Source organism: Peromyscus leucopus, chromosome 1 (assembly GCF_004664715.2).
Source record: "Peromyscus leucopus breed LL Stock chromosome 1, UCI_PerLeu_2.1, whole genome shotgun sequence".
Classification (NCBI taxonomy): Eukaryota; Metazoa; Chordata; class Mammalia; order Rodentia; family Cricetidae; genus Peromyscus; species Peromyscus leucopus.
In genome coordinates this window covers 86519085-86539617 of record NC_051063.1, presented here as the reverse complement: position 1 = coordinate 86539617, position 20533 = coordinate 86519085, and the positions used below count along the sequence as shown (strand labels likewise).

General features: G+C 37.5%; 1 protein-coding gene and 1 non-coding gene across 2 annotated transcripts in view; one reads left to right on the top strand and one right to left on the bottom strand.

Moving 5' to 3' along the window:
* The window catches only part of Smg1 (SMG1 nonsense mediated mRNA decay associated PI3K related kinase), a 105241-nt gene that overhangs the window by 49704 nt on the left and 35004 nt on the right, over positions 1–20533 (bottom strand). The window contains 17 exon segments of the mRNA XM_028867783.2: positions 315–469; positions 936–1100; positions 1281–1477; positions 1881–2080; positions 2770–2910; positions 4602–4703; positions 4789–4876; positions 5352–5470; positions 6036–6197; positions 6307–6437; positions 9268–9537; positions 10207–10308; positions 11175–11399; positions 13594–13767; positions 15673–15770; positions 16989–17061; positions 17491–17616. Of these exon segments, the coding sequence (XP_028723616.1) occupies positions 315–469; positions 936–1100; positions 1281–1477; positions 1881–2080; positions 2770–2910; positions 4602–4703; positions 4789–4876; positions 5352–5470; positions 6036–6197; positions 6307–6437; positions 9268–9537; positions 10207–10308; positions 11175–11399; positions 13594–13767; positions 15673–15770; positions 16989–17061; positions 17491–17616 (2528 nt within the window).
* Trnaa-agc lies at positions 14636–14710 on the top strand. The gene has a single exon. It is a non-coding gene; the product is annotated as a tRNA-Ala (tRNA).

Here is a 20533-nt window from a genome sequence, read left to right as displayed (position 1 = left end):
TGTGAGCAAACCCTCTAGCAGCATACAGTAATATACCAGAGCCATATGTGGAAAGTTTTCAATCAAAATCATATTTAAAACCACTTATGAAACTGAAAGAACTTGTTTTCCAGTATGATTTCTCATACCTCCTATTTAAGTGAGGCACTCATGTATGGCTGCTAATCAAAAAACAAATGAAAGATGCGCCCTACTGAAGTGATTATAGCAGGCTTCGAGCCTCAAAATAGACTGGCTATTTTCACTAGTATACAATTCAAAGGATTTGAACATAAAAATCTTATCATTCATTGCTTTCCTTCTAACTTACTTACCTCCCTTCAGCCTGCTGGGCCACTGAGTTAATCCAGAGAAGGTTTTTACCAACAGCTGAAGATGACCAGACAGCAATTCCCTGTATAGCTTCAGGACAATGGAGCTCACACAGAGCTTCTACCACCATCATGATAGTTACTTCCAATTCATTCCCCTGGAAACAGCAGGCAGAAAGATTAGTCACAGACCTCGATACCACTAAAATTCAAATCTCTACCGAACTTATAGCTACTGGCCACAATCTATAAACATTTAACAATTATTCTCACAGTACTTAGCTTAGCTTAAAAATCATCACAAAACATTTATTAAGGAGTAAGAATTCTGTTGCTTTGGATTCCATTTATTTATTCTAAACCTAATTAAGAACTTTCCTGAATACTCTAAGAATGTGCTCCACAGACAAATTTCTTACAATTATTCCTAAAGTCCCAGTCTTTAAAAAGTTCATATTTTTAAGACATTAGATGTAGAAAAGTGCCTGGAGAAGTCATTAGTTTTGTAAGATATTGGGTGAAAAGCCTTGAAAAAGAACTAAACTTATCTGTAGATTGAATTCCATCAGAGAGACCAAACCCAAATTTCTACAGTTAAAATGTATTCCCAATGGACCACCTTACCTGAGATAGACTATTTGTTTTCATTTCAGTCAGTAAGTCAAAGCCATGTCTCACGGTCACAGCAGGCTGACCTGCCAACAATCCGACCCTCATGATGGAGAGGCGGATCCGAGTAAGCCAGTCTTGGCAAGTTTGTCGATTGGTATAGAAAAAAGTCCTAATGACCTTTAGGAAAAAAGGGAAAGAACTCAGGACTGGTTCAAATTATGGTGAAGACACCTTGAATACATATAAACTATGGTTATACATATAAACACATGGTTACTGTCATCTCAGCCCTGTACATCCCACCATGTTTCACAATGAATCTGTTACAAAGCAGCACTATATTCCATGGACACCAACCTTGGGAGGTGACGTTAACGCATTTGCACATCCCTCATAGGCATTATACATTAATTTCTCCAGGTTCTCCAGATACTGAAGCAGAAGAACAAGTCTAAGTTGATTGCTTCCATGGCCTTCGTCATTATCTGCAGTGGTCCACTGACTAACATCCTGGTCAGGGTTTAGTGTGTGGGCTGCAAGACTTCTAATGATACCTGAAAACAAAGGCAGCAACACTATGAATCAGAGACAACTCTTAATAAATTAATTTACCAATTATTCTGTTTATATACTCATCAATTTAAAATAAAACAAAAATCAAAGATTAAATATCTCTTATTTTCAGGGGAAAATGTTTGTCCATATGAATCCCCTCAGCTTTTGAACAAAACCAGACACCCACACTGCAAATGGAATTATTTAATAAAACCTTATCCTAAAAGTCCTATCTAGAAATTACTTAGTAAACAGTACAGAGGGGGAGAGGAGGGGGGGAAAAACACACAAAAAAAAACACCTCTGAAATCTCTATCAGTTATAAGAAAGCCATGGTTTCTGGAGTTAAAAGGCCTAGAAACTCTTCAGCATCACAAAGTTTAAAGAATGTCAAACTGTTACCTTCAATTGTCTGGAATGTGTCCTGAGCTCTGCCCAGTGGGGTTCGCAACTTTGAAAGAACAGTGAACTGCGCGGCTTCCCAAATAGCCCACTGCCAAAGGACAGCATCTGTCTTTAGAAGATTGCGGGGAATTGTAGACTGGTCACGCTTATCCAGCCTCTGGCAGCTATAGAACAATCTTTCTAACCAATTGTCCTTCCTGGGAAAAGTAGTTTCATATGTAACAGACAATGACAACTTCATCTTAATAATCAAAACAAGTACAAGAGGAATGGGAGTAGGAACCAATTTTTCTAACCAAAAGAAACCACTGCACCATAAGAACAGGCCTGAGTGTGGTAGAAATGAATTACTGGGTACACAGCTCATAAGAATTTGACTGCCAGGTTTCATTCCATCCACTACAACTGAGCATCTCGACAATATCATCATCTCCAACCCTCCTCCAAAGCATTCATGTCAATCAGATCAGTCAACTGTCAATCACATTTCACCAGTGGAAGACACAGCCCATTTTTGTTTCTACAAATGCTGTATCTTCAAAGCAGTATCTAAAGCTGATGAAAATCAAAATGAGCCACCAAAGAATGTTGTTACTTTCCAATCTGGCACTTTGGATGAATGTTTTCTCAAATCTGGGTGTATTATCAGAGGAGTCTTAAAAGTACTGTTCTCTGCCGGGCGGTGATGGTGTAAGCCTATTCCCAGCACTTGGGAGGCAGAGACAGGCAGACCTCTGTGAGTTGGAGGCCAGCCTGGTCTACAGAGCAAGTTCCAGGACAGGCTCCAAAGCTACACAGAGAAACCCTGTCTCAAAAAAAAACAAAACAAAACAAAACAAAAAAAACCAAAAGTACTGTTCTCTAATAAAGAATCAGTCTTTCTTACCCTGTTCGATGAGAGTTCCCATACAAAATGAAACTGATGACATCAGAAAAGTCCTGAGGGTGGAAGGTGTTACTTGGTGCTTTACTCATGTGGCTTCTCAATGCTAGAGAAATCTCCTGAATCTCTGTGTGATTGTTATTGCTGTTAACAGAAAAGTCACCATCAAGCAAGATGTTTCAGGAGGAAGGTTAACAGAGTCTACAAATGGAGTACTGTAACTTCATTGGAAACAAACAAAACAAAAAAAATAAAAAAAACTAAGGCTTAAAAATGGATAGAGGACGGCAGGAGTGGTGGTCCATGTCTTTAATCCCAATATTAAGAAAGCAGAAGCAAGAAGATCCATGAGTGTAAGGCCAGCCTTGTCTAGATAGCAAATTCTAGATATCCCTAAGTTTATGTAATTAGAACCTATCTTTAAAAAAAAAAAAGAGCTGAGCAGTAGTATCCAATGCCTTTAATCCCAGCACTCAAAGAGGCAGAGGCAGGCTGATCTCTCAGTTGGAGGTCAGCATGGTTTACAGAATGAGTTCCACAACAACCAGGGCTACAAAGAAAACCCTGTCTCAAAACAACAACAATAACAAATAAAAGCAGGGGGTGGGGGATGTTATAATTTCACAATTTTAGAATCTTAAAGGTTCTCAAATTGGTGCAGAGGGCTGGAGAGAGAGCTGAATGTTAAGAGTACTCGATGCTCTTGATGGTCTTCCATAGGACCTGAGTTCAGTTCCCAGTACCACAGGAGGCTCACAATGCACTTAATTTCAGCTTCCAGGAATTCAACTACAAGGGACAGACACACACACAAAGTACAAATAAAACCTTTTTTAAAAAAGACTGCTAGTGTATACCCAGAACTTGGGAGGCAGGAAGATCCTGAGTTCAAGGCCAGTTTGGGACTATCCTGGAGTAGAAAGTGAAATCTTGCTCAAAAAAAAAAAGTTACAATAAAAAAAGGAAAAGGAGAAAGGTTATGCACTGGGGATGTAGCTCAGTCAGTGGAATGCTTGCCCAGAACATATAAAATCCAAGGTTTCCTCACAGAATAAACTTAACCTGGTGATGTGCACCTGTAATCCCAGCACCTTAGAGGAAGGCAAGAGGACTGATAGTTTAGGGTTTTCCTTGGCTGCATAAAAAGCTGGAGGCTAGCTTAGGATAACTGAAACCCTATCTCAAAAACAAACAAATGCTCCAAAATCAACTTAACCAAAAGCCAAAACTTTTAAATATCTAAATTATTGGGGCTGAAGAGATAACTGTACTTCTTGCTCTGCAGAAGACGGAGGTTTAGTTTCCAGAATCCACAAGGCAGCTCAAAACCATGTGCAACTCAACATCCAGGGGATCCAATACCTTTGTCTTGCCTCAGCAGGCACCAGGCATATGAGTGATGGTACAGAGACATACACACAGGCAAAGCAAAAGTAAATAAGTCCCTTAAAAAAAAAAAAAAAACCTAACCCACTGGGTGACAGTGGCACACACTCTCTGAGTTCCCACACCCTCTAAGTTTGAGGCCAGCCTAGTCTATAGAGTGAGTTCCAGGACAGCTAAGGCTACACAGAGAAACCATGCCTTTAAAGAAAAAAAAAAAAAAAAAAGTAATGAATTTCGGGTACTACATGAATTATTCTACACTATATATTAAAAGATGATAAAGATCATTAAAAAATGTTTTCTTCTAGGTCTCCAAAGCCATCCTTTAACGTCTCTTTGATCACTAAGAAGTACCATGTAATATGTAAAATGCACTAAACATGTTGATTAATCTTTTCCTATGGTAGACAATTACAAAGTAATAAAAATATAGTCACCAAAAGTTATACCTTAGTACAACATCTAAAGGAATTGACTTCAACAGCTTTCCAAAGGCCTGTCGAATACGAGTTCCACTATGGACAAGCTGAACACGGCAGACATCAACACACCTATGAAAAATAATAAATAAAGCAGGTGTGGTAGCATTCCCATGCCATTACAGCCAGAGTCAAAGAATCAGTCTCTGGTCCATACCTCTGTAGCAAATCATCTGGCAAGGAAGAGGACAGAGCATGGAGACTGCTGCATGCTTGCAAGCAGATATTCACATCTTCAACAAGAGCTATTATTAAAAAGGAAAGTTACTTTCAGTTTGCACCCCTCAAAGTATGTCAGTCTATCATAACATTCTGAACCCATTCATTCATTCATTCATTCATCTATTCACTCATTCACTCACCCACTCATTCACTCATCAAACAGGAAGCATGGACTACACCCTACTCATGCCTGGACTCCTCACTGGCAGAAACACCTAGGAAATTAATATTCAACAAAATTCAAGTTAACTACTCTACATATAAACTTTCTTCTAAGAAAAAACTTTCAAGTTCATAGAATAAACTAACATAAGGTTGAAAATTTGACAAATACTTCAATTATTTTTCAAATAGTAAGAATAAAAAATAATCATGACTACTATATATGGCATTAAAATAGGGACTACTCACTTCATGGTAGGATGCTGTAACTACATTCTCCCATTAACCAATATTCTCTTTTAAAGGGTAAACAAAATTAAAACATAAGTCTCTTACTGTTGGCTAAAAGGCCTTTGGAAAATTTATGAAAAGATGGAAGGGAGAATAAAGGTGCATATGTTTCAGACTTCTTCATTAATACAGCCACTTCCAAAGCCCATGTCATTAATAATTTCCTGAAACATAAAATAAACAGTTGGCTTTATATTAAAACAAAAAAACAAAAACCACAGAACATTTTCTTCTATCAGTTTTCTTTTGATTTTTCCAACAATACAAGTAATAAAAAAAAGGGCTGGAGCTGGAGAGACTGCACAGTGGTTGAGTGCACACTGCCCTTGCAGAGGACTGAAGTTCCGTTTCCAGCACCCACATCAGCCAGCTCACAACAATCTGTTACTCCAGTGCCAGGAGAATCTCATACCACAAGGCTCCAAGAGCACTGCACTCCACAGATACACAAAAAAAACCCACAAAATTAAATGTAAGATAAATCTACAAGTAAAAAGCTAAGTCTAGAGAAATTTGTTTCTGCATCATGGTAGTCTGTTTCTGAAAAGCAGCAGAGTGCCACAGGAAAATCTCCCCAAAGTAGAGTCCAGCAGCAGGGTACACAAAAATCAAGTAACAACCAATCAAGTGCTTCACAATGAAGCTGTAATCTACATTTCTTAGTCACGAATCACAAAGAATTAATAAATTTAGGAACTTAGTATTATTTTTAAAAAATTACTTAGGTACCTTGTGTCCTGGTTAAGATTATCTTTCTTTAGCAATATTCCCAAAAGATTTAATATAATTGAGAAATGTTTCTTTGTGGCTGTAGTTACAGTACTAATCACGGCACCATCAAATAAGGAAGGGGATGAAGAGCTAAGACTACTGGATATGAAGTGATCATGCCTGAAAGACAAAGTGGAGACCATCTTTTCAGCTGTCATCACACGAAGACAACAAACTCAGAAACAAACATTTCCGGCTTTTTTCTTCTGAGGATCTGTGAGCACAGTACCTGGTACAATGGGAATACAAGGTGTAGAGCACTGCATACTGAATGGCGGGGAAGTGAACGGCCAAGTCACTATGCACAATCATCAGATTCTTACTCAACAATGCAAACACAGTTGGAGACAGTGCCCACATCTGCCAAGGTAAAAACAAAATATATTTATGGCTCCCCCAAGACAAACACAAGCATACACAAACAATCTACCTTTAGAATCAAATGTGCTAAGACACTGAAAACCTAAAATGATGGTCTGAAACTTGGAAATTAACTAGTACACAAAGTTAGGGTATTCCAGCAATCAGTTTCTCAAGTTATGCTGAGTGGAATCTGTTTAATTCAGGAATACCTCAAGTGTCCACTGTCATGAGGCATCAGCCATTAAAAGGAGGAGCTGGCTGCCTCTAATACAGCTTTCTTTACAAAGGGAATATACAATGTAAAGTATACCTCAATCAAGCTATTTAAAACAAAAGCACGAAATGGGTGCACAACTAAATTTGGGGCAAAGGGCCAGTTTGTTGACGTCTGTCTGGTTTAAGCAAAGCCCTCTATACTCTTTGATACAGTAGCCTACATTCCCTCAATTATTAGCATATTACAAAGGCAAGGTATCTTGCTCAATAACAAAGCCAGCAATCCTGCCTCTAAGCCGTTTCCATCCATTCCTTTTTCTCTAAGACACAATGCTCTGACTACCTGCCTCACCCATTGCTTTTTCAGATTGCCAAATCATCACACATAAAGCTTCGCCAATCTATATAGGACATGAATTCCTCAAAAATTAAAATTAGGTGTATTAAGAAGGGAGTTTCCCACAGTCCTCAGATGTAAGGAGAAAGTAGCAGAAAAGAAGGGGCATCTATGGGACAGTATGGCTACTCTGACCACACAAGCTAGAGAAAGCAAGCACAAGCATAGAGTCATCTTCTAAGAAAATGTTATCATTTAATATAGAACCTAAAATTATTGTTTCTGTATGGTCCAATAGAAGGAAGAAGTATATAAACTAGTAATTATAAAATCAAAAGGAGGTAGCCAGATGTGTTACCACGTCTTTAATTCTAGTACTTGGGAAGCAAAGGCAGAGGTGGGCAGATCTCTTTAGGTCTTACACCAGCCAGAACTATACGGCTAAATCAAAGGGGGGGGGGTGAAAAGTGATGTCACTTCAAATATAGTATTACATCATTTTATTTTTTGTAATATTGGGACTCTGCCACGTAGTTACATACCTAAACTTCTCCCTTCCCCACACACCTGGTATGTTTCTATATATGTAGATGTTTTTATTAGGACATCGTCATACATGTACATAATGTATTTTGATCACATTCACCCCTCCTCCATTACCCTATGATCCCCTACTAATCCTTTTCTTCTCAAACTCTCTACTTCAACTATATGTCTATTTTTTAAGACCCAACAAATTTGTTAGTATTGTTTATAGGAACATGAGCACCTTTATCAGATGATACACACACACACAAAAAGTCTCTCCCCCAACAACTATTAATTTTGTAATAAAGATCCCCAGGGAGGGGTAAAGAACTTTTCATTTTTTGACAGTGTCTCACTGTACAGACTAACTTCTAGTTGCAGGCTGGTCTAGAACCTACAATCCTCCTGCCTCCACCCTCTATGTTCTCAGATAATAAGCATGCACTACCACATCTGGCTGAAAATTCTTCCCATTTGTTTTTATTATTTTTTTAAGGGAAGGGGAAGGAGAGAGAGAGAGAGAGAGAGAGAGAGAGAGAGAGAGAGAAAGAGAGAGAGAAAGAGAGAGAGAGAGAAAGAGAGAATGAATGAGAATATATGCTGGAGTTATATACAGGCTATTGTGAGCAACCTGACAAAAGTGCTGGGAACCAAACTTAGGTCCTCTGCAAGAGCAATACTTGCTCTCATTAGCTGACCCATCTCTCCAGTCCCTTTTTTGAAGTTAGAAAAGAGATCTTTCATCTCCCCCCCCCCAAAAAAAAAAGAAAAAAGGAAATATTAGCGGATTCTCCAATACTCATCTTCACCCCCATCTCTTCTACACAATGCACAAAAATAATTATATAAGGCACAAAACTAACATCATTCCCGCTGGGCAGTGATGGCACACACCTTTAATCCCAGCACTTGGGAAGGCAGAGGTAGGCAGATCTCTGAGTTCGAGACAGCCTGGTCTATAAAACAAGTTCCAGGAAAGCCAGAGCTACCCAGAGAAACACTGTCTCTAAAAAAAAGAAAGAAAGAAAAAGACAAATATGAGCCTAAGCTCAGAAGATGGCTCAGTGGGTAAAGTACTCACTACGCAAACACAAGGACATGAGTTCAGATCCCCAACACCCACATAAAGTAGGCATCTGCAATCTCAGCTCTTAAGAGACAGACTGACTAGCTGAAATCAGTGATGCCCAGGTTCAATGACAGATCCTATCTCAAAAATTAAGATGGAGAGCAATTTAAGAAGGTACCAATAGGGCAAATCCCAGCACTTGGAAGGCAGAGCCAGGTGGATCTCTGTGAATTCGAGGCCAGCCTGGTCTACAGAGTGAGATCTAAAACCGGCACCAAAACTACACAGAGAAACCCTGTCTCGAAAAACCAAAAAAGGGGGGGAAAGGTACCAAATCTTGAACTCTGGCCCTGCACCACAAATAAAATATATGAGGTTATGAATGGACATGGTGATACATGCCTATAATCTCAGCATCTGAGGTTAATCTGGTCTATATATACTCTACTACAAAAAAAGAACTAAACGAGATAGGAAAGGGTGGAAAGGGCTTAACCATGGATAATCTTTATGGTAGGACTGGTGGTATATGCCAATAATCCTGGTCAGTACTCAAGAAGCTAAAGAAATAACACAATGAATTCAAGGCCCACCTGGGCCATACAGCAGAACTTGCCTCAAAACCATAAATAACATAAAATGCATAAATAACTAAGTCTTTACAATTAAAGACTCACCCCAATTAATGAGTTTTTGGCATTTCCAATTGTAGTCAGGGCACTGAGATCAAATATAACTACAAAGTTGGCATTATCAACATTGAAAACATGATTCTGAAAAGCCTCATGTTTAATCTCAGAACAGGCATCAGGGAGCTGGAGACTGTGTAGCAGATTGTTTAGTGCACAAGTTATTTCTCCCAAAATTAATTTATATGCAGTCTCCAGAACAGGAATATTCTTCAAGCTGAGCACTGCTTGATAAACAGCATGGGCCACAGCAACAACCTACAAAAAAAAAAAATTTCAAGGAAGTAGTTAAAAATCATTATATACAGCATGCTAGGGAGATAAGCATTCAAGATTTAGATGCTCACAGTCCATAACACCCAAAAGCTTCATTTTACAAGACCAACCTTAAGTACCCTACAAAGCTCTATGGACTTATTATAAAGAAAGAATGCTCTAAAAACTGCCAATATTAAATTTCTCAAGAAGCACTGCAGGGCTTTTTTTTTTTTTTAAAGTCAATACCAACACATATACAAACAACAGATTAAGCTTGATTTTCCCCTATCTACCTAAGTCTATAGTCAATTTGGAGTATCAGCTGATTAGTAATTAGTAATTTTTATTTTATTTAATTTTTTAGTAATTTTTATTTTTAATACATGTAATTCTTTTGAATTTATACCTTTAGAAATAAATCTGCCTCTTGCCTTTATAAAAATTTACCAAAATCAATTTATTGAAAGTAAATTGTGGGTACTCTTAATAGGTTATTAGGTACCTCATTCATGAAGGTACTAGTATAATACGTATTAACCTAAAGTGTTCACTGTAATCCCTTTATACTCAATATCAAGTGTTTCATACTGACATAGTCTGCTAAGCAACAAAAGTCCAACTTTTCAATTTCTGAAGTAATTCACTTGTTGTTATCCATGTATTACATACCTCTTTTTCTTTATGGTATCGTAAAAATAGCAGTTTAGATGATGGTATAAAAAGCTTTTCTACAAACGATGATGGTAGTTTTGTATTTATCTGCTCAACAATCTAAAAACACAAAATTTTAAAATAAGCTTAAGTTACAAAAAGGCAAGAATAACCTTAAACACACATTACTAAGTGAAAAAATGTCAATATAAAAGGACTACATAGTTAGCAATTTTTTTTTTTTTTAAAACCCCTCAAGACAGGTTTTCTCTGTGTAGCCCTGGCTGTCCTAGAACTCACTCTGTAGACCAGGCTGGCCTCGAATTCACAGAGATCCACCTGCCTCTGCCTCCCTGAGTGCTCGGATTAAAGGCGTGCGCCACCACCACCTAGTTGGCAATTCTTAAAAAAGGCAAAACCATGGAGACAGTAAAAGGACCAGGAGTTCTTTAAAATACTAAAATTGGATAAAGTGCCAGGAGGAGGTAATCAACAGTCTACATGAGCCAGGTAGGACATGCGTTTCTAATTACAGAAGTTAAGTACTAAGTATAAAGACTCATTATTCCATTATATTTTAAAGGGAGCAGTTAAAAACAGCTAATAAATTAAAGGAAAAGAAATTAAGTAAAAAAAAAATCATATATTAGTTTTTTCTAAGAAATAAAATATAAGCAGGTTTTTGAAAGTAGTCAAGCACCTTCTCCCATATAGCACTTATCAGGTGCACTAGCAGGTCTCTGGCAAAGGGCAAAATGTCATCAACACAATGTCAGAGGAATTAAGACTAAAGTGAGCTACCAAACACTAAAGGCAATTTGATAATAGAAAAAAAGCAGACCAAACTAAAAAAATGAGAGTTATCAATGGACTCTTAAAAAGATAAAAGCAAATCCGTTCTTAAAACACATGAAACAAAGCTCTTTAATTTCTTCCATATCAACTACAAAAAACATTTAAAACAACAGAAGGAGTAATTCACATACCAATGTGAGCAAATTCAAGACTGAGATGATATAATCGGTACCACAAGTCTGGCAATTCTCCAGTTGGTCTAATCCATATGTAATGACCATGTCACAATGTATAGTCATGCTAGGATCCAAGCTGCCGAGCAAAACACCAACACACTCATTAGCAGCTGTCAACACAGCCTCAGAAAAAAACACTTGGTTTGCAGCCGTCACGCATCTCATTACTCTGTATAGAACCTGCAAATGGGGAAAACAAGCACCTTTTTAAACACAAGCTTCTCTACACCACTATTTGCTATTTAATGCATCTTCAACTCAAAATTATGTCTTTTTAACAGTCTTATTGTTTGGCGAATTTCCTTTTTGATTGAGATGGAACAAAGGCTAACCTAGATTGTCTTTACAGATGTGTACCTCCACACAGGTCACAGCTGATTCTCTAATTCTTGGTAACTAATAAGGACATCTTTAATACAGTCCAAAAAAAAAAAAAAAAAAAAAAAAAAAGATCTTGGCTAAAAAGTATTCCAAACTACTATCATGACAAAAAATAGAATTTGTCCCCCTTGAGTTCACTTACAGTCTTCCTCTATTCCTAGAAATTATCAAATGGCTAAAGTTTAGTATCTTTATAATTATGATATACACCACAACTTAGCACACTTAGAAATGTCAGGATCACATCTGTTTAAATGCAGATCTTGGATTTTTTTGTTTATTTGGCTGGTCATTTTGTTTTTATAGTTTTGGGGGTATTTGGTTTTGGTTTTTCAAGACAGGGTTTCTCTGTGTAACAGCCCTGGCTGTCCTGGAATTCACTCTGTAGACCAGGCTGGCCTCAAACTCATGGAGATCCACCTGCCTCTGCCTCCCAATTGCTGAGATTAAAGGCATGTATCACCACCACCCAGCTAGATGTTGGATTTTTAACAATCTTTTCAAAATAAATACTAAAGTTGCTTTAAGCTAATAGTAAAGTTTGTGTATCAATGACCATGGTAGCCAAGTACTCTACCATTGAGTCCTAGGAGTTCTTTCTCAGGATAAGAATTCCTGATGTGCACAATCCAATTAATGATCATAAAAACCAGATAATTTCTGACATATATACATACACAGAAATCATTAAATTGCAAGCAACAGTATTTATGTACTAAATTTCAAATAACCTTTTTAAAAAATGAAAAAGTTCATGCTAAAAAGTATCACAGATCTATAACAATCAATCAATAATACCCAGTGTGTTGTCTTTTAAATATGTAAGTTTCATTAATGCTATTCACAAAAGCCAAAATTGAAGGCCTTCATAACATATTTAAAATATAACTGTTCTGAGAAAGTTTATGTTCCTTTCCTTTTGTTTTGCATTTGAGTTAACTGTCTTTACTTCACTCTTCAAGCAACAACCTTTTAAGTAATAAAAAGGGAAGAAAGAAATGAAGCCATTTAAAAGATTTCTTTATCAACACGCAAGCTTAGTTATATATATAAAATCTGATACTTCTGCTCTAGTACACACCTACCTTAACAAGGATTACACAATACTTTATTCATCTAGCAATGCGTCCAAAGTTATGCTCCTAAATAGCCGGCACTGTGCCTGACCACTTCAGTCATGTAGACCGTCTTCCCTGGCTGCCACACATGCATCTCCCTCCTCACTCCAGAACACTCACTGCTCAGGGCTCATTTCTCTCTGCTAAACTACACCATGCATTCTCTCTGCTAAACTACACCATGCATTTATCACTCAAATGCAGTACTCTGGTCACTTCTCATACCTGGCTTCAGGCTGATATTTTAAAATTGCATTTTTTTTTTTAACATCAAAGAATATACAATCATGTGACTCCTGAGTTTCATCTTGTCATGCTCAAAGAAAATGACCAGTTTATTTTCACTGCAGTAAGTAGTAGGAATAGCATTCAGGTTTCCATGCAAGGCAAAGGCTCTACTACAAACTACACAGTCAACCCAAGAAAATGATCTCTGATGCTTTCTCTATAGTGTATTATTCCTATTGTGTTGAAAGCTAAAAGGACACTCAATTTTTAAAGAATAGTATTAATTTTAAAGTTTTAAAATTATATATTAAACATAGTAAGTGCAGGATGAGGGAAAAGTTTGGTGCTTTATAAGGTGAGGTAAGAATAAAGCCTATACAAGGCACTAGGTTCAACCCCAGTACCAAAGAATATAAAAATAAAAATACATGCATCTGTGAAGGAACTCCTTAGAGAAATGTCAAGAGTGTGTAAGAATTCAGAGTGGCCCTTTCTTGGTGGGGTGAGGATGGTGGTTGATAAGAAGACTTCCCTACTTTTCTAAATAAGGAAGTAAACAGACACAAACACATTTAACACAAAAGGTTAATATAGTTCACTGGGTACAGAGGGCCCTTACAACACAACCTGGCTTTTAAGACACTTACATCTGTGACATATGCCTCAGTAATTGGTGGACCCCGAATTGGGCTGAAGCGCTCCCCAATGCTCCTCACCACAGTACTGAATACTCGGAGAAGTGCTGCCAGCTTTGGTAATGACACTGATGGAGGAGGAACATCTTCATCCACTGATTCCCCAGAGGCCACATGGCTGAGGTCCTAGATGTAAATACACAACATTCTTACTGAAACAGTAGTACACTGAGGTTTGCTTTGGCTTTATTGCTATAAGCTGGTAACCAGTCATCAAGCCCAAGCCCTTGCACATAGTAGGCAAGGGCTCTGTAGTGAGCTACATTCCAGCTCCTATTTCTTTTTAATCTCCTCTTCTCAACCCCCAACATTTTATTTTGAGGGAGTCTATTATGTTGCCAAGACTTCTGGGCTCCATCGATCCTCTTATCTCAGCCTCTAGAGTAGCAAAGACTTATCCAATGTCTTCCAATGATTTAAGTCACTTAATTTTAGCAGGTTATTGTTTTGTTTTGTAAAAACAGGGTCTCACTAAGTAGTCCTGCTGGCCTGGAACTCAATATGTAGAACATGCTAGCCTCCAACACACAGAGATCTGCCTAACTCTGCCTCCCAGGTCTTGGAATTAAAGGAGTGTTCAACCACACCTGGCCCTAGAAAAGATTATCAATTAAGAGAAATTTTAGCCTAAAAAAGGAAACATAGGACTCCATATGCCTAAAGTTCTCTATAAACCATTCCACATAAAACTAGGTAAATTATGAAAATGATCTGCAACAATACAGATGTTGGGGAAAAAAACAAATTCTTATGCATATATTATATTGTTGTATAAGTACAAAAGGCACACCAAAGTTTTGGCATTCCTAAATTTGTATTCTACTAAATTCTTATTCCATACAATTTTTGACAAATTAAAAATATTAATTAGTCAAAATTAAGAATTCTTAACAAATTAAGAATATATTAATAGTATGCACTGAAAAGGAATGGGGTTAGAAATTTGAAGACCTACTCTACAGACTTAAAATCTACTTGAAAGTATAAAATTGGGGTTGGGGATTTAGCTCAGTGGTAGAGCGCTTGCCTAGCAAGTGCAAGGCCCTGAGTTCAATCCTCAGCTCCAACAATAATAATAATAATAATAATAATAATAATAATAATAATAATAAAATAAAAGCATAAAATGTACCCAAAGACAATTATTAAGATTGGGTGCTAGAACTAACATATTTCTATAAATAATTAAGTACCCAAAAAAAGAGAAAAAGAAGTAGTATTAAAAATGCCTAAGGGAAGTGTCTCTATCTATAAAAATGGGTAGTTTTTGAAAGATTAATCTCTATAGGTAAGGGGGGACTTGTATTCTGTTGTTTCAAGGGACAAAAGAAAAATATGAAAATATAAAATTCTGTTATTTTTTTTTTTTACTGAAGAAAGCAAATAAGCACATTAGTGACAAAAGTGGTAGAATAATGAATAATCTCTGACTGGAAGTGAGCAAAGAACTTAAGCAAACTGAGTATTTGGACAGCCAAACAGGAACCATGGCACTCCATGGAGACAACAAAGGCTTAAGCCATAGTAGTGGGGCCAGCAGCAAGGGCAAAGGCTGCAGGAAGCCCCCTGAAAGTCACCACATTCACACACAGTTGCACCAGTGGAATAAAGCCAAGGCTTGTCCTCCACACCATGACAAGAGAGCCTCTGAATACTCTAGGCCTGTCTGCATGTTTCAGTTCTAAATTATATCAATCTACCTTTGGTAATAAAAAAATAAATAAAATAAAATAGGAATAAACTATGGGATTTGCCTTTAAGATAAATACCTGCTATCAAGAACATTTAAACTTTGCATAATATTGTGTGTGTGTGTGTGTGTGTTGTGTGTGTGTGTGTGTGTGTGTGTGTGTGTAAGATTATATATACACAAACTTTCTGGTTACTTAAATAGCAAAAATAAAATAAATTAAAAAACAATCTCAACAATCATATAATTTCTGCTTAAATGTCTGACAATCTTAATTATCTGTAAAATAAACCTAATAGTGTTTATAATCTTTGAGACTAACTTGGTTTTCTACAACTTACCTCAGCATATGCCTCCATGTCTTCAAGAAATTGACCAAGAAGAGTGGTAGAAAATGCAAGGTCAGCTACCCAAAATGGCTCCAAACTCTGCAACCACCCTTGACATCATGGAAGAAATTTTGAAGAGGCAGGAGGGAAAAAAATGTGGGAGGGATTACCAAAAGTAAAAATGAACCCTGCTTTCCAGCTATTTACTCTTAAAACATGCCCTGTATTGTAACATTAGAACTGCCACTAAAAAGCATGCTGGTGATTAATCAAGCCTCTTTTAATGTTATAGAAATTCACATCCTTCAGAATTCAGTTTGTAAATCTTGTATCATTTTTCAGATTTAATATCTATGTCACCCCACCAACCCACCCACACACCGCCACCCCCACCCCCACGACTTAAAATGTACTATCAATCTAGCTTTCTATCCCAGGTCATGGGGCTGTTCATTTGGCATCTCAGCAGAAATGACACCATCCATTCTAATTGGCATACACTTTTCAAAATTTATTATACCAAAGATTCAGAGGAGAGAAACTGTACCATATGGAACCAGCAGGTGTGTGCAAACAAGTTGAATTATCATTTGTTCTCTATCACAGATGACAGTCATCCAATTATTTGTGGCTCATTTAAAATGATCACAAAAGCAACAATAAAAACAATAAATGGGAGCTGGAGAGATGGCTCAGCGGTTAAGAGCACTGACTGCTCTTCCAGAGGACCTGAGTTCAATTCCCAGCACCCACATGGCAGTTCATAACAGTCTATAACTCCAGTTCCAGGGGACCTAACACCCATGGCAAAAAACTAATGCACATTAAAAAAAGAAAAGAAAAGAAAAACCAAAACGAAACAAAAAAACAGAATCTTCTATTCTAGGTTTCAGGGTATTTCAACCTCTTGACTTTCTTGCTAAACATATTATAAACAACTTCGGATATTGTCTTTAAATTCTCTCACAGTACAACACTATAATCTGGATTTCTCCTAACCTACTATTTACTACATATTTTTGCTTTGAAGATCAACAGACAAGAGAGCCTCTGAATACTCTAGGCCTGTCTGCATGTTTCAGTTCTAAATTATATCAATCTACCTTTGGTAATAAAAAAATAAAATAAAATAGGAATAAACTATGGGATTTGCCTTTAAGATAAATACCTGCTATCAAGAACATTTAAACTTTGCATAATATTATGCATATGTGTGTGTGTTCACTTATATATATTTTTTATATATCTTCCTGAAGTACCCTTTTTGCTAGGTCAGACCAACACTTCTTTGCACAGTATTTACAGAACTGACACAAGCTAAGACTTACCAGACACCTGCTGTGTGAGGGAGGGTTTCTGAGTATGATCTATGTGCCATCCAACTAATATATCAACTGTATCCTTGATGGGGACAAAAAGAGGAGGCCAGTCATTTTAAGGTTTCACTACTATGTCATCAGGGAGATCACATCACAATAAAAGACCCTAGAAAAAGCTGTTCAATCTACCTGACATGTGATTTGGAGAGGCAGGAAAAAAGCAAACTATAGTCATGACACTGACGCAATGTTTTCTCTTCTATACCAAAGGTATTAATGTGTGTGTGTGGCGGGGGGGGATGCAGTTGTTACTTTTTTATTAAAACATTATCATTGTCATCATGACCCCTGTTGTGATATTACTGCACCAATTAAGCCCTTTCTTCTAAAACATCACTGATTATATTCAAAGGCTAAGAAGCTTGTTTACTATCTCATGCCTCCACTTCACAAAACCATCCCACCATCAAAACAAGGTGAGATGGGAATAAAGTCGGAAAAAGAAACTCACCCTAAAATTGGTGCTGAAAATATGAGGGTAGCATCGAGCCACCAAAAGAATGCACTTAACACATTTGCAAAGTAATTCTGGTGTATCCACATTTTCAAGAATGGATTGTAGGCTGGTCATCACAAGCTGAAAAGCAAAGTTACAATCATAAACATTTGACAATGTAGAGAGAAAATAGTTTACTTCACAACTAATTATGAGACCAAAGAAAATAAATTTTTTTCAATATTGTTTAAGATATAAAACTAAAGAGGACAAAAATTACCACTTTATGTAAATATTTCAAGTTCAGCATTTTCAAAAGAAAACAAATTCCATTGCTCTAATTATTTTATGTTAGGCCAAAAAGCAATACTGTTCTCTATTTTAATATCTAGTAACATTTTTTTCCTTTCTTATCAACTAAAAGTAGTGGTGAAAAAGCATCTCTATGTTATTCTGTGGCTGTGACTAAATTTAAAGTACAAAAATAATAAGATGTAACCAGATGTGGTAGCACACGCCTTTAATCCCAGCAATCAAGAGGCAGAGGAAGGTTGATCTAAGAGTTTGAGGCTAGTCTAGCTAGTCTGGTCCACATAGAAAGCTCCAGGCTAGCCAGGGGCACATAACTCTACCAACCAGCACACCCCCCAAAAAGTAAGATGTACTTGGGGAAACTGATTTCCTTAACCACCTCAATTACTCTACAATTCAGCATATAGGGTAAAGCTAGGAGCTGTAGCACAGGCCTATAACAACCCCAGCACTTGGGAGGTTGAGGAAGAATAAACAGACCAGGAAAACCTGGGTTATAAAGTAAGGACTTCTCTTAAAACACTCAAGAATAAAAAGGAAAAGTTTTTCAGAATTAATCTTGGGTAATTAGTATGCTTTAAAGCAAACTGTATGCATTTTGTTTCTAATCAAGATGATCTGGAGAGAGTTAGTTAATTAGGATGGGACCCTAGAGATGATATTCAGGCTTCTTTCCACTGAGCACTTATAATGAAAAGAGACCTATCACTTACACAGCTGCTAAAAACCACTTTCCTCAGACAGAAGTTCTTTTTTACATGTATATACGTACATACATGTGCATATGCATACACATGTGTGTAATGAAGGGGTATAATGGAGGGCTGGAGAGATTGGTCAGCAGCTAAGAATACTTGCTGTTCTTGTAAAGTACTTGGGTTCAGTTCTCAACACCCACAGAAGAGCTCACAACTATCTGTAACTCCAGTCCAGGGGATCTGATGCCTTTTTATACCCTGTGCAGGCACCACACAAACACATGGTTGCACATACAAAACTCATAAAACAATATAAATTAATATTTTAAAAAGGTTAACGCTAAAATTTTAAAGTCACCATTTTGCATTAGCCAATGTTAAAATCTGTATATTAAAATCACTGAATGAAACATTATTAAAACACCAGGACATCCAAAGATCAAGACATCAGACCCATACTGCTCATCTGAAAGGGAAAAAAAAAGCTTTATAATAAGATCTGATGATCATTCCCTCAACCAGGGATCACTCTTCAAGTCTAATAGAGGGACCAACCTGCTGTCAGGTTGCCTGTAATGAACATATCAAGCATTCATGCTTAAAAATGTTTAAACTGACTCTACTCAGAAGGTACAGTCATTAAAAAAGAGAGAAAGAGGAAGACAGAAAGAAAAGTAGCACATATAATAAAATAAGAAGTGGGTATGGAAAACTATTATTGTAAGAAAGTTTCAAAAAGCATAGTATCAAAGGCTATACTTGAATCTTGAATGGGATCTTGGGTCAGAAGAACCATAGATATACATGGTATCTTAAGGGCAATTACAGACACTTGAACATAGTTTGTACAGGCAATAAAATGCTTTTCTTAAGTGTATAATATTGCTGCTATAGAAGGAATAGGCTCATTCTTCAGTGATATATACTGATATATAACAGAGTGAATTGTCATATGTATTTAACTTACCTTCAAATACTTCCACAAAAAGTGTTCATGTGAAAATATAATAAGTGTAAGGGATGGAGAGATGGCTCAGTTGGTAAAGTGCCTAAAGCATGAGGTAAAGTAAAGCATGAGGACCTAGGTTCAATCATTAGCACTCAATAAAGGCCAGATGTGGTGGCACATGTCTGTAACCCAAGCACTATAAGGGGAGGAAGAACTGGAGCCAGGTAGGTTACTGAAGTTTACTGATCAGCCAGTGAGAGACCCTGTCTCAAAAAATTAAGGTGGAAAGCAATAGAAGAAAAACAGACTGCTCGCCTCCACACATGTGCATATACACACATTCCACTACCAAAAGAGATAAAGAAACCTATAAGCCAAGTATGGTAGTACACTTTGTAGCATTTGGGAAGCTGACTTAGGAGGATCATCATGAGTTCCAGGCCAGCTGGGAATACAGAGTAAGACCCTGCCTTAAAAACCAAAAAGTGTTGGCGGGGCAGTGGTGGGGCACGCCTTTAATCCCAGCACTCGGGAGGCAGAGGCAGGAGGATCTCTGAGTTCGAGGCCAGCCTGGGCTACCAAGTGAGTCCCAGGAAAGGCGCAAAGCTACACAGAGAAACCCTGTCTCGAAAAACAAAACAAAAACAAACAAACAAAAAAAAAAGTGCCTGGCGGTAGGGGCACACGCATTTAATCCCAGCACTTGGGAGGCAGAACCAGGAGGATCTCTATGAGTACAAGGCCAGCTGGTCTCCAAAGCTACACAGAAAAACCCTATCTCGAAAAATCAAACACCAAAAAGTAAGTCAGGCAGTGGTGACACATGCCTTTGCTCCCAGCACTTGGGAGACAAGAGGCAGGCAGATCTCAGTGAGTCTACAAAGGGAGTTCCAGGACAGCGAAGACTGTTACACAGAGAAACCCTGTCTCAAAAAATACGAACTAACAAACAAACAAAAAAAAAAAAAAAAAAAAAAAAATTGGGCTGGAGAGATGGCTCAGCACTAGTTGCTCTTCAAGAGGTCCTGAGTTCAATTCCCAGCAACCACATGGTGGCTCACAACCATCTATAATGAGATCTGGTCCCATCTTCTAGTGT